The sequence below is a fragment of the Aspergillus pseudonomiae genome, assembly GCF_009193645.1.
Source record: "Aspergillus pseudonomiae strain CBS 119388 unplaced genomic scaffold BDV37scaffold_72, whole genome shotgun sequence".
Classification (NCBI taxonomy): Eukaryota; Fungi; Ascomycota; class Eurotiomycetes; order Eurotiales; family Aspergillaceae; genus Aspergillus; species Aspergillus pseudonomiae.
Window position 1 is genome coordinate 144,713 of NW_022476064.1, and position 13,031 is coordinate 157,743.

Sequence of the window (13,031 nt, forward strand, 5' to 3'; positions counted from 1 at the left end):
ACCATCGAAACAAAGGGTGGTCTAGGCCCTTGCTTCATGGACAATTGTGGGACGCCGAACGGTCTGCTCGCACGTTGAGAGACCGCTTTGCGTTCCATAGGGTTCCCCAGCCTGCTGCACGACATTGAACAGAATCTGAACATACAAGCGACAATCAAGGCCTCTCCCATTTCGCCCCAAATGGGATACCTCCAGGGATGACTCTTGACGAACACACTGAACATGCGCCCTTTTCTCCTCCCCCCTCACAACCTTCACCTGCCATAATGCCGACTGGTAGTACCTGGATGATGGATGAAGCTACCCGTAACAAATTCCTCAAGAACTACAAAACCCAGGTGGCCTCGGCAACTTCCACGATCTGCGCGACTCTTGCTGTAGTACGTTTCAGTCCGGAGCAGATGTTTGAATGGAGATAAGCTAATTGGTTACTCCTAGACCCCTCTTGAAAATGTGAAAACTCGCATGCAGACGTAAGTGCTTAACATATCCAATAGTAATAACTGTGCTGACTTCGCTAGCCACAACTTTAAGAATGTGTTGCAGTGTGTCCGCTACTTGTGGCGGACTGAAGGTCCCCGTGGCTACGTTGCCGGTAAGTCAATGCCGGCTTGGAATGACCGATGGTCGATAATTGACAATTCTGCATCCAGGGGCTCTGCCACCTCTAGCGAGTGTTACAGCTGTTCGGGTTGTAAACTTTTCTACATATAACGCTGCCAAACATCGTATCTCCGATTTCTTCGAGAGAATGACTGGCCAGTCTCCCCTGGCTATGTACAATCAACCGGGCAGCACACCTACCGTCTCTACCTTTGTGACATTTACCACTGCTGGGCTAATTGCTGGACTCATTACCTCTCCGCTTGCATGTACGACTGAATAACAGCTTCTCTTCATCTGAACTCCAATTGCTGACTTAAGTTAAAGGCCCCTTTGAGCTTGCTAAGAACGTTGTTCAGACCTCAGTCTTGGTGTCAAACCGTGCCCAGGCCTCGCCGGACGCGGTCAAGGACCCCTCATTGCGCAACAAGCCCCGTCTCGGCACTATAGAGGCGATTCGGCAGATTGTCCAACGTTACGGAATCCGTGGTCTGTATACTGGCTTTCATTTGCACGCTCTGCGTGACACTCTCGGGTCTGGCTTATACTTCAGTGTCTACGAAACGGTAAAACAAGTCGCTTCCAAAGAGCTTGGTCCAGACAAATCCCCATTCGGCGGTCCCATGATTGCCGGGGCGATTTGCAGCACTGTTCCGTGGTTTTGTGTAAGTGTCGCACCGACGATACCTATATGTGCGCTACTAACCGCCATAGACCTACCCACTTGATACTCGAAAGACTCGCGCCCAGAGCGTGTTGCTCGGAAAGTCCAGCGAAGTCGGGGAGGCGTCGGCCGCGGTTGCCAAGTCCAGTATGTATAAAGGAATATCTATTATTCTCATCCGTACTGGGGTAAACAACATGATCTTGCTCAGTATCTTCGAATACATAAAGATGAAAATCAATCAATTGGATTGATGCGATTTCTGGGACATTAGCCGATGTGCAGATGGCCATTGGCGTTGGGATTGCCGGCGTGTGCGTTTATGATTTATATTTTATCGAGTACATATGTGCATGAGCCTGAGGCTCCACGCAAATACAGAATGAATAACTTGACTGTTCCATAATCAATAACACTACCTGTCTTGTAGCCACAAACCATTGTGCGGAGTTACAGTACTTCCGGATATTGGTGTCACCCCCTACATTCTTTCATTGATTCTCGAACACTAATGCCAAGAAACGAAAGTCTATATCTAGATTAGTATATCCCGATTCTAGGCCCTGTCCCGTAAAATACAAGCTAGACTAGATATGTGTTTGTTAACTACCCGTCTCTGCAGATGTTCGCACGTACTTACACCAATACCCAACGATTCCATAGGCAGGTATGCAGCTTTATCTCAAGTCAACTTCATGTCCGACAGACATCGATGTCCACATCCCCCCCCCCTCCCTCCTCTGAAGACAGATGAGATGAGCCGTGAAACCGGGGGATCCAGCGAGTTGAGCATAAGACCTGGCCAGATACTGCCACGGAGGATATCATCCTCTAAAAATTAGGGACAACCTAGATGACGGCCGCTATCGACTGGCGGACAAGTTTGGGTATGGAGGATACTCGACTATATGGCTTGCCCGTGATCTACGAAGAGCCAGATATGCGGCAATGAAGGCTATTACTGCTGATACCAGTGCCTACACGCCTGAGGCAGGTCTTCTATATTCTCTTGGGAACTCGCCATCTAGACCGGGAAAAGAAATTATTCCACCTCTCATCGACGAATTCTGGGTCGTTGGTCCCAATGGGAAGCATAAATGTATCTTCACTCCGCCGGCACGGATGAGCTTGTTCGATGCTAGAGAGGCTTCGACTTTCGGGCTTTTTCGGCCTAAAGCCGCACGGGCAATTATCGCTCAGCTCATTCGTGGGGTTGCATTCCTTCACAGTGAGGATATTGTTCATCGTGGTATGTGATGCTTATGGATGACTCTAGCTGAGTTGCCTAGCTAACACCATTTGTAAGACCTCCATCTAGGCAATATCCTAGTCCAGTTTCCTGATGCGATCGACCGTCTGTCCACGTCAGAACTATATAAGATGTTCGGAGAGCCAGAGTCAGTGGCCGTTGTTCGTCGTGATGGCAAGCCATTGTCAAATGGCGTACCCGCGCATGTATTCATACCTGGTTGGTTTGGCGTTCGCAGCGATGATATTGTCTTTGGAGAGGAGAATATCATCTCAGCGACTTTGGAGAATCTTTCAACCCACACAAAACACCCAGGTTCTCCTCGAAGACCTTTCCTCTCCTCCAGCCACCAGCGGCCAGATTCTCTGACGAGCCGCTCTCCTTTGCCTCGGATATTTGGACACTTGCCTGTACCGTCTGGGAGATTTTTGGCCAGAGGCCTTTGTTTGAGGCGCTTTGGCCAACTGCAGACCGTGTCACCGCAGAGCAAGTCAAAGTCCTTGGTATCTTACCTCCCGAGTGGTGGGGGAAGTGGAGCAAAAGACTGGAATGGTTCACCGAGGAGGGTGAATTGAAGCCACAGACGTCTAGGAGCCTCGATGGCATGTGCAGGACCTGGGACCAAAGGTTTGGTTACTGTATACAGCAGCCCCGGGCTGAGGCGGGTCTGGAGACTGTAACGGAGAAAGAGAAGAGGGCATTTGAGGATATGCTTCGGCCAATGCTGACCTTCCGGCCGAAGGAAAGAGCGACAGCTGAACAGGCATTGCACTCAGAATATATGAAAGGCTGGGGAGAGCCGGTCCTGGAAGAGCTGGGGTACGTTTAATTCTGTGATAAAAAAAGGGAAATAAAAGATGTAAAACGAACCTGGCATGTGACCCCGGGACGCATAAAATGTATAACGACTGAAAAAATTACGATTGCCCTTTACGGTCCCAAGTAATTCCAAGATCATCACTTGGACACGAGAGTGGTATATAGGATATGACGCTTCTTATGGTTGATTGGTTTGTATATCAATTGTAATGAGAGTGTGTGGTGCCTCAGGCCAACAAACAACGTCATCCGTCGCCCGGTGGGGTTGGGTTTTCAACATCAACAAATGTTGCCCGGCGACGATCCCTCTCTCATTGCGCTCTTGACTGTCGCCCAGCATGGCATCGTATGTGCTGTCTCAAGGATGTACTGTTTTATCCGGGCTGTCTAGGCTAATTAATTGTCCAGAAATATTCTTCAGATCCCCTTTCGACGCTCTCACACCGTTTCATTGTCAGACGCGATCACCCAGTATATCTCCACCAAGTATGACCAGCGTCCAGATATGTTTGCAGATGATCTATTGATCATAGATCGCCTTCGGAATGAAGCGATTCACGTTCAGGAGCCGCATGTTAGTGGGATCAGTCGATTGGTCACATATGCCGCGCAGTTGAAATGGCTTGGTGGGAAGTTCCCGGTCGATGTAAGTAACCTAGCATGGCGATGGGAGAACTGGCTATAAAGCTGTTACTGACATAGAAGTTTACAGATTGGAGTCGAGTTTCCATGGTACCCTGCGTTAGGGTTCAATACCTCAAGACCGAGTATGTGAAGAGTAATTCGGTCATCGGCGTTGTTGCTAACGAGTACAAGTCTCGCAGAACAATATTCGATTTGAACTTGCGAACATCCTCTTTAATCTGGTAGCACTCTACTCGCAGTTAGCCTTCTCAGTGAACCGTACAACGCCAGATGGACTCAAACAGGCATGCAACTACCTCTGCCAGGCCGCTGGAGTGTTAGCACATCTCCGAACGGATATCCTTCCTGATCTTCGTACCTCACCCCCGGAGGATATGGATGATATGACATTACAGAGCCTGGAACAGCTTCTGCTCGCGCAGGGACAGGAGTGCTTCTGGCAGAAGGCAGTCAAGGATGGGCTGAAAGACGCTTCCATTGCTCGGCTGGCGGCCAAGGTCTCCGATTTCTACGTAGAAGGAGGTGACTATGCGGTCCAATCGAATGCTATTAGTCCTGAATGGATTCATCATATGACAGCCAAGCATCATCATTTTGCTGCTGCGGCGCAGTATCGCCAGTCCTTGGACTGTTTGGAGAAGCGAAAGTATGGTGAAGAGGTGGCTCGTCTTCGAGACAGCGAGGTTTGTGTCAACGAGGCCTTGAAGGAATCACGTTGGATCAATCGCACTGTGCTAGGGGACTTGCAGGGACTAAAGAACCGTGTGACGGAGGACTTGAAGCGCGCCGAGAAAGACAACGATGTAATCTATCTCAACCCAGTTCCGCCAAAGTCGGAATTGAAGATCATTGATCGTGCATGTATGGTCGCAGCGAAGGCGCCATCTCAGGTGACCGATGCTATCTCCATGTTGGGAGACAATGGACCTTTGGGGCAGCCGTTGTTTTCCAAGCTGGTGCCATACGCCGTCCATATCGCCGCCAGTATTTACTCTGACCGCCGTGATCGGCTCGTCAACGAGACAATTATCGGGGAGCTGGAGACTATGACGGACAAACTACGGGAGTAGGTGTTGAAATCAGGCTCTGACGAGAAAAATACTAACTGGTATAGTCTATTATCGTCTCTGAATCTTCCTGGCTCCTTGCAGGCTCTTGAAAAGCCTCTTGGATTACCGCCTACGTTGGTCTCCCATGCGGAAGAAATGCGCCAGCAAGATGGTTTGAACCGGTTGCGGAGATCACTCGAGGATACCGCTAGGGTGAAGGCCAATGACAAAACTGCATACAATGAGGGTGTTGAACTACTCGCCGCAGAGAAGGCCGAGGATGACTCTTCGCGCCGCAAATACGGAACCGACAGGTGGGCCAGAGAACCGTCCGAAGCAGCGGCACCGAAGCTGTACACCAGTTCTCGAGAGATAGACGGCTACTTTTCTTCCGCTCAGAGTAGTGATAATTTGGTAGAGCAGAAGCTGAGAGACTCGGAGGCGGTCTTCCGAGTTTTGACCGGCACTAACCGGGATTTGGAGATGTACGTCCCTAGCAGCCGGAGGGCGGCAATTCCGCCAGAGGTCGAGCGGGAATCTATTCGGCTACGGGGTTGCTTGAGCGAAGTAAGCCGGCTGGAGAACCGACGGAAACGTCGAGCACAAGCTTTGAAGGATAAAGCCAGATCAGACGACATCAGTAAGTTACAGGGTTGAGTTCGAAGACCAATGCTGACAACGCCCAGGCAAAGCCCTTCTCAAGGAAGCCGCCCGCTTGGAGCGGGAGTTCCCCATGCAGGCGATCCAGGCGAGCCAGTTCGAAGATTTGTTCGAGGAGCAGCTGCATCTGTACGATACAGACCTGGAGATGGTGACCCAGGAGCAGCACGAGCAAGACCAGATTTCTGCACAGGTGCGGGAGGCTAACCGTGCATTTACCCGGGCGCACACGGGCGATGCTTCGACCAAGGAGCGCGAGAAGGCCTTGCAAGAGCTGGAGAATGGCTATCTAAAATACAAGGAAATCATCTCAAACATCGAGGTGGGACGGAAATTCTACAATGATCTGGCCAAGATTGTAGGTCGATTCCGGGATGACTGCAAAGCATTTGTGCACCAGCGAAGGATGGAGGCAAGCCAAATAGAAGGGTGAGTGGGTCGAAAACCCAGTAAATGACTTCCAGGCGCTGACCCGGGCAGGGAAATCACCAGCGTTGCGGCGATGGCCTCGCTCAATCTCTCCCAATCACATTTACGCCAGTATAGCCAACAACCAGCCCAACCGGCCCAGCCTGTCCAGCCTGCCCAGCCGGTGCAGCAGCCGACTCAACTTCCACCACAACCTCAACCGGTCCAGCACCAACCACCAAGGGATGAGCCACTAACAGCACCCCAACCAACACGAGCCAACACAAGACCCTCGATGGCCCCCGGCGTGTGGTCGCCTGATATGGGCATTCGATTCGGGGCACAGGGAACTTGGGATCCGAGCAAGGGAGTGAAGTTTTCCTAGTATATATTGCATTACTCACAATTATAGAGTCATGGTACATCATACATTACACCTGTTTTTCTCGAGCATTATAGAACCCGCATCATGACAGCAGCGGCTTCCGCTGCCAACTCTCTTGTACATATCTTAAGATCTTCGCGGAGGCTCAAGAATTGAAATCGATCAATCCACATTTCCCAACGCCTCTTAGGAATTTCCCCGATAAGTTGCTTAGGCGCAGGCCCCAGAGACAGACCCACTGGGGACTCCTCCTTCTGCCCCGTTCGCTCCCACAGCTCTTCCCCCATGATAACCGCCCAAATAGCCGCCGCAGCCACAAACACAGTCAACTGCGTCCCCTCATCCGCCTTCCTATTATCATTCTCTTCCGTCGAAGGAAGAGAGTCGTGTCTCTCTTCCAATGCCTCTCGAAGGACTACAATCCCGATGTTCTCTAGCCCCGCGATTCGCTCCTTCGTAATCAGGGCCAAAAACGCCATGAAATTCACCCACCCTTCGGTCTCGATCTTGGTAAACTTGGCCCGTCGTCCGGGCTCATCCTTCAGCGCTTCACAAACCGTCTCCTCGAACAGCGGCAGCTGTCTCCAGGAAAGATCCCGACGAGCATTGACAGGCGATTGAAGATGGGCGGTGGGCATGGGCGCCGGGTCCGGTTGGCGTTTGAGTGTAAGCAGAAGGGCAGCGAGACGGATCTGAAGCGGCGTGGGGACGTCAGGGGGCGTGTGCGGCCTTTCCCGGGGTACCTTCCGGGACGTGTGTATGATTGCGCTCCATAAATCTCTTAGATACTCGTCTTCAGACAATTCAGCCAACCCAGTTAGTAAAAAATACAGCTAGTTCATGCGTGCCATATATTGCAAAGACATAAAAAAAAAAAGCTTGAGGGAGGATACCGAGATCACTATCACCCCCGTAATATACCTCATTGATGACACTGACTATCTCCTGCACGGCAAGTTCCAGCGCCAATTGCTGGCTCATGTAGAGCGTGACGATGGCTGTGAAGGGTTTGGTCACGGAGCCATGGACCCAGCCGTGGTCCGTCGCTAGGGCGTCGAGGGTGTTCATTTGCACAGCTATTGAAGGTCGAAAACAGCTCGCCCGTGTCAATTAGGTACTTTACGTAGGTGATCCTATGCTACTTTTTATTCCATGACAGTGGTGGTGTGATGATGCTGGAATGACTGTTCTACTGGTCATGATGTCATGTCATGTGATGGCATCGAGACCCTAATTTGATTATGTCCCCGTTTCTGGTTTGCATTTTATCTTTGGTTGAATAAACTGAAGCGGAAGCTTAGATAGATAGGGTTAGGATATCTGATTGGAGAGTTATTGACTGAATAGGTTAGTGGTTGACTTGTTCGGATAAAGCCTCCATGGTTAGCCCTTCCCCCGTCTATCCAATTGGTATCTCTTAGGTATCATGTACTAGTATCTACTGGAAGTAGAGCACTTGTTAATTCCCCTTCAAGTTTGCCCGCATAATCTCCACATCCTCGTCTGAAAACCCCAGCACGCCCGTCAAATACCCCTTCACGCCCCCGAAGGACTGCTCAACCGTATCTAAGAACGCAGCCATCGCAGGAGCCCGCACGCTCACCAGCTGCAGCCACCCGGCACTCTCTGGGGTCACAGTGCCGGAGATGGTGGGAAAGGCCGCTATCAGCATCTTTCGAGCGGGCTCGATTCCGACGCGGCTCAGGGCGAAGTCATGGACAATAGCGTCGGACGGCGTATCGGCCAGCAAGAGGATCAAAGCCGCGAGGACGCCGGTACGGTCTTTACCGGCTATACGGATTCGACCCGATTCATTAGTGAATGGACATATATAGATACATATAAGATCCATACATATATTCAAGAGAAAGAAACACAAGCCACGCATCACAAAAACATACCAGTGCAATGAAAAAGAAACGGCTCCTGTGGCCGATCCCGGATATGCAGAAAGACCTTTCTATAAATCGGCGTCGTGATCTCCATGATACTCACAAACATGTTTATAAACCCGGAGACGCCCTGGTCCTCTTCTTTGAAGTCTAGCGGATTCGGCGGGCCTGGCTCGCGGGCATACCGCTCCCAGACGGCCTCGACGCCCTCGATGACAGGAGTGGGCGATTTAGTCCGTTCATCAGGTCTGCGCAGGTCGAAGATGGTGGTTATCCCGACATCGCGGAGGGCTGTTTTGCCTTCGTCTGATAGTCTGGATAGCGCGCCCGAGCGGTAGGCGTACCCCGCGCGGAGATTGTCGCTGCGGAGGTTGCGGATGTTGAAGAGTCCCGGGATGGTGATGAACGGGGGTTGCGATGTTATGGCGGTGACTGTTTCGGAGGGGATTTCGGTTCGTATGTCTGTTGCGAGGATTTCTTGGAGGTTGTCGTTGGGGGCTTGGTTGGGGTTCATTGTGTGGTGTTGTTTTGGGGTTCTTTGATTTTTGGTATCGAGATGGCTGGAGATATGTTAAGTGTACGTGATGGTGGTTGTGGGTTTTGTATAGATTTCAGGGACGGCCGAGGCTATTTATAGGTTTATCTATGGGGAAGTGCGGGTCTTGTGTTGATGTATGACTCTGCTTATATACGAGGTGTAGAAATGTGCGCATATAAACAGTGTGTGTGGACTTAGGGGGTTCATGGTTCAAGTGAGAGACGAGAGTCTTTAGTACCACAGCACATTAAAATTAATTAGCAGATTTCTTCCTGAAGTACATCTGCAGTGTATACTTGCAGTCTGGAAAGTACCACCTCATAACCTCGGCAGCCATATCATCTGTGTGGATCCAACCCACTGTCCGCAATGCAATAATCGAAATACGCCTCACGACTTATCCTGACTATAAGTAAACGCATTCTGCCAGTAAACACACCGAGCATTGCATGCTGGGTCACGCATCCCCGTGATATTGTTCATTCCTATACTTACCACCCGACTCTCAGGACCATATATCTCGAGGGGCGGGGCTAGTGGAGACGTCGGCTTTCCCGTTTGAACGAAACTCGTAACGTAGTCTTGCAGGATGAAGGCCACCGTCTCGTTTGTTACTTGGAAGAGAAGACTCTCAGCTAGAGGCTTTGCGCCTTTGGTGTAGAATGAGTAGGGATGGTCCATCCAGTGCATAGCGGGAGGGATGGAGAACACGTAGCTGTAAGTACTGTTCTTGTATGCATGATTCTAGTGGTATGAATTGCACTGAAAGCATATGTCCGAGAGGACGGAAGAGACTCGCTCAACCCATCCGCGGTATCCGTACGTCCCATCCAGGATGGGTGGGTGTAGAACATTGACGATGGTCTCTTTCATATCTTCCGAAAGGTCAAGGAAGTGCTCGTCCATAAGTGAGAGTAGACCCCATTCTTGAAAACTGGATGGCGGCGTGTACATGAGAGCTTCGTTCAAGGTATGGCCATTCAGTATCCTCACGCTGTGATCGAACTCGCCGCGCAGCAGAAGTTTGCCTGGGAGATCGGAAACAAAGACGCCGTCCACCACGGGACCATAAGTGAACGTTCCATAGAGCGAGCTTGACACCTGATGGGCATTGGCAGCAATGAGTTTTTCGGAAGGTAGCTGGCGTGCCTCCTCGATGGTGCTGACGTTGAGGAGCTCGAGATATCGGCGAAAGGTCCGTTCCTGCTTGTCTGTATCATAGTTCGGCTCCCAGGCGGGACTTTGCAGGATGGCCTGCTGGAATAGGGAAGGTCCTTGACGCCCTTGGTATGCAGTGAGTTGATGAAGGATGGACCCTGATCCGGCCGATACGCCCATAACAGTCACTCGGTTGGGATCACCTCCAAATAGATGAATATTCTGAGCTACCCAGGTTAGGCCGAGTCGTTGGTCATGAAGTGCGGCGTTGGGGGTTCCTTTCCGGGATACTGTGTGACCCGCTAGCCAGCCAAATGCACCGAGCTACGGGGTGATCGTCAGCGATGAGGTGCCTTTGTGTTCTCACCTATCAGGAGTGAGGTGCTTACCCTGTAGTTCAGAGCCACATAGATAACCCCGTCCTTGTCCTGCTGTTGACCCCGTTGAATGAGACCAGATGGATCAACGCCACTCTTATCGCCTAGAACATAACCTCCGCCATAGAAATATACGATAACCGGAGCCAAACTTTCTTTAGGTATCGGGGGTTTGCCCTGAGCTCGGTCAAATACTTTCTGTGGCACCACAACATCAAGGAAAAGACAATCCTCCGAGGTTCTGGGGTCCTGAATGAGTGGAACTGGGCAGGAGGAAAAATCGAGGGAGTCAAAAGTTGTGTTTGTAAAGTAGCTTTTCAAAAACCGCGGCATGATATATCTGCTCCATATCGGCGTAGCCTGTGGGCAAATTCTACCCAATGCCCCTGTCTGGACTTCAGCGCGGTTCACCTTAGGCGGCAACGGGGCTCGAAACCGTAGGTTGCCCAGAGGTGGAGCGGCGTATCTAATGTTACTGAAGTTGTAAAGACCAGTAGTCTCCTGGGATAATGTCAGTCGCTAATGCCTTGGTCTTTGCAGTAAGCTGGCCTTACGTTTAACGAAAATGCTTGATGGAGCTCATAACCTAGATCCACCACAGGCAGGGAAGAGGCAGTGGATACGTGCCAGCAGGTTACCAGGAGAAGTGTCAGGGCGGAGATAGAAATATCTATGATCATTATAGCAAATTGAACACAGAATTTCTGGGTAAAGAATCAACAAACATATCAATCAGCTAGCGGAATAGGATGAAAACGTTGAAGTATCTCTCATTAACCAGAAGCAGCTTTCTTATAAAGGACTTTCACTTATCTAGCCTCCCATGGCAGTGAATTGACTAAATTTCGACGGAAAGCCCCTTCAGTTACCTCGGTATGCCGTGCAGACAAAGGCAGTGATTCACTCGCCCGGTGATAAAGGTTGAGTGGTAACATGTGCCCTAGGAGGCAATTGTATCCTGGTTTCCTAAGTTATACAAGTAGCTTTATGAACTGATAGTAACATTCTGATCTTACCTGATCACGCCCTGATGAAGCTACCTCGCATTGTCCCTAAATTAACGATGATGCACGCAGCTGATCTTGCTATCGGGATAGACGAGTCAGGCTGCCTTTCAACACACTGAGGGCCTGAAGGGTTCTTCAGGACCTATGGGAGATTAATCTAGTCTGCAAGCCTCAATGCTTGGCTGGTCTGGTTGTAAACGGCCAGAAAAGAGAAATCCTGTCTTTGAAACACATGTTCAGCTACCTGTGTCACTGGTAAGACTAAAGTCACTGAAAGCTCATGCTTTGCTTCTTCAGTGATAGCTCGTGTACCCCATAGTAACCCTCCGAAAGCCCACAGGGATGTCGAGGAACCATTATGTTATTTAGTTTCGACAGGGAGCGTTGCTCTACCTGAGTTGAACATTGTGGCACCAGAGACAAGTTACGAATATCCTCCGTCGAGGAGGGACGAGCGTAATGAGATTGTCTCCTCCCACGTGATTAATTTGGTATAACAATGGCCGATTAAATGCCAACATCGGACATAACCTAGTCACATCTTCTAACTCCACGGGTTAGACCCGACGTCACACCAATTCAATCCCCGATCAAGCTATAGATCTTCATCGCCTCATGACATCCAATACCTACGGTAGCCAGAACGGCTCGATGTTCTCCATCGGAACACACAGCCTCTTCCTCTCCATAGGCGGGGTCGCTCGTAAGACCGGGGAGCCGCTTGTTATCTTTCTCGCAGGCGCAGGAGACGTCGCTTCGTCATACGTCGCGGTCGAAAGACTCGTGGGCACATTTGCACCCGTTGTCCTATATGACCGTTCCGGCCTAGGACGCAGTCAAGATGGGCCTACTAAGCCAACAGCCACGACAGCAGCTACTGAGCTGCATCAGCTGCTACACAGCGCGAGCCTTACCCCTCCTTTCCTCTTAGCGGCTCACTCCTATGGGAGTATTGTTGCGCGCGAGTACCTGCACCTATACCCAGAGGAGGTGGCCGGGATGGTGCTCGCAGATGCATCGACGGAGAGGCAATCCGAGCTATTAGACGATCCAGATCTAGACATCAATGCTGTACTGGGTGACCTCAAGTTCAGCCAGGTGACGGGGCTACGCGACAGCGCTCAACTCTCTCGAGACGAGTGGAGGGCTCGTGCAGCAGACATTGCACGAGGAATCAAGACATCCCAGGCTGAATCTGCAGCTGCAATGGAAGTCTGTAAGACATTAGGAAGCAAGGAGCAGTATAGGAACCAAGCACTAGGGGCTAGACCCCTGAGTGTTATACGGTGTCGTGGCTCTCAAGACTACCAACGAATATATGAAAAGGGTGTAGAGGCGGGCAACGGTACTGAAGCGCAGCGGACGGCCTTTCGCAGATTACTCGACCGCTGGGACCAATATGATCAGCGTGCGCAGGGTGAACAACTCCAATTGTCATCCAATAGCCGTCTTACCTACCTTCCCAACTGCGGCCATCATGTCCATCTTATCCGTCCTGATGTAGTTGCGTCTGAGATCCGATGGGTGAGGGACCAAACCTTGGAGAAAGGGTCCGCACAACGGCTTTAGGAGTAAAA

General features: G+C 50.8%; 7 protein-coding genes across 7 annotated transcripts; 4 read left to right on the top strand and 3 right to left on the bottom strand.

Moving 5' to 3' along the window:
- Positions 1-266: 266 nt before the first annotated feature.
- On the top strand, positions 267-1,521 carry BDV37DRAFT_274129 (putative mitochondrial carrier protein; the record flags this gene model as incomplete). Its single annotated transcript, XM_032085177.1, has 6 exons — positions 267-380; positions 439-473; positions 522-595; positions 654-872; positions 931-1,268; positions 1,318-1,521. The coding sequence occupies 6 exons, from the start codon at positions 267-269 to the stop codon at positions 1,519-1,521; spliced, it is 984 nt and encodes a 327-aa protein (XP_031938196.1).
- Positions 1,522-1,889: 368 nt separating this feature from the next.
- BDV37DRAFT_296623 (kinase domain-containing protein) lies at positions 1,890-3,657 on the top strand (the record flags this gene model as incomplete). Its single annotated transcript, XM_032090154.1, has 5 exons — positions 1,890-1,934; positions 1,974-1,981; positions 2,074-2,516; positions 2,574-2,739; positions 2,793-3,657. The coding sequence occupies 5 exons, from the start codon at positions 1,890-1,892 to the stop codon at positions 3,343-3,345; spliced, it is 1,215 nt and encodes a 404-aa protein (XP_031938197.1). The 3' UTR covers positions 3,346-3,657.
- Positions 3,631-6,516, top strand: BDV37DRAFT_196232 (putative pH signal transduction protein PalA). Its single transcript, XM_032079776.1, has 7 exons — positions 3,631-3,681; positions 3,744-3,981; positions 4,048-4,102; positions 4,152-5,046; positions 5,095-5,669; positions 5,716-6,118; positions 6,170-6,516. Exons 1-7 carry the CDS (start codon positions 3,674-3,676, stop codon positions 6,480-6,482), a joined length of 2,487 nt encoding a protein of 828 aa, XP_031938198.1. The 5' UTR covers positions 3,631-3,673; the 3' UTR covers positions 6,483-6,516.
- Positions 6,517-6,550: 34 nt separating this feature from the next.
- On the bottom strand, positions 6,551-7,550 carry BDV37DRAFT_286242 (DUF3632 domain-containing protein; the record flags this gene model as incomplete). The annotated part of the gene is made up of 2 exons (XM_032087882.1): positions 6,551-7,275; positions 7,376-7,550. The coding sequence occupies 2 exons, from the start codon at positions 7,548-7,550 to the stop codon at positions 6,551-6,553; spliced, it is 900 nt and encodes a 299-aa protein (XP_031938199.1).
- A 245-nt stretch (positions 7,551-7,795) lies between these two features.
- Positions 7,796-9,116, bottom strand: BDV37DRAFT_256642 (tyrosine-protein phosphatase). Its single transcript, XM_032082858.1, has 2 exons — positions 8,384-9,116; positions 7,796-8,273 (listed from the first exon to the last, which is right to left on the bottom strand). Exons 1-2 carry the CDS (start codon positions 8,886-8,888, stop codon positions 7,942-7,944), a joined length of 837 nt encoding a protein of 278 aa, XP_031938200.1. The 5' UTR covers positions 8,889-9,116; the 3' UTR covers positions 7,796-7,941.
- Positions 9,117-9,302: 186 nt separating this feature from the next.
- Positions 9,303-11,127, bottom strand: BDV37DRAFT_286244 (Alpha/Beta hydrolase protein; the record flags this gene model as incomplete). Its single annotated transcript, XM_032087883.1, has 4 exons — positions 9,303-9,656; positions 9,717-10,394; positions 10,460-10,948; positions 11,002-11,127. 4 exons carry the CDS (start codon positions 11,125-11,127, stop codon positions 9,303-9,305), a joined length of 1,647 nt encoding a protein of 548 aa, XP_031938201.1.
- A 978-nt stretch (positions 11,128-12,105) lies between these two features.
- BDV37DRAFT_296631 (alpha/beta fold hydrolase) lies at positions 12,106-13,023 on the top strand (the record flags this gene model as incomplete). Its single annotated transcript, XM_032090155.1, has 1 exon — positions 12,106-13,023. The coding sequence occupies one exon, from the start codon at positions 12,106-12,108 to the stop codon at positions 13,021-13,023; it is 918 nt and encodes a 305-aa protein (XP_031938202.1).
- Positions 13,024-13,031: the final 8 nt, after the last annotated feature.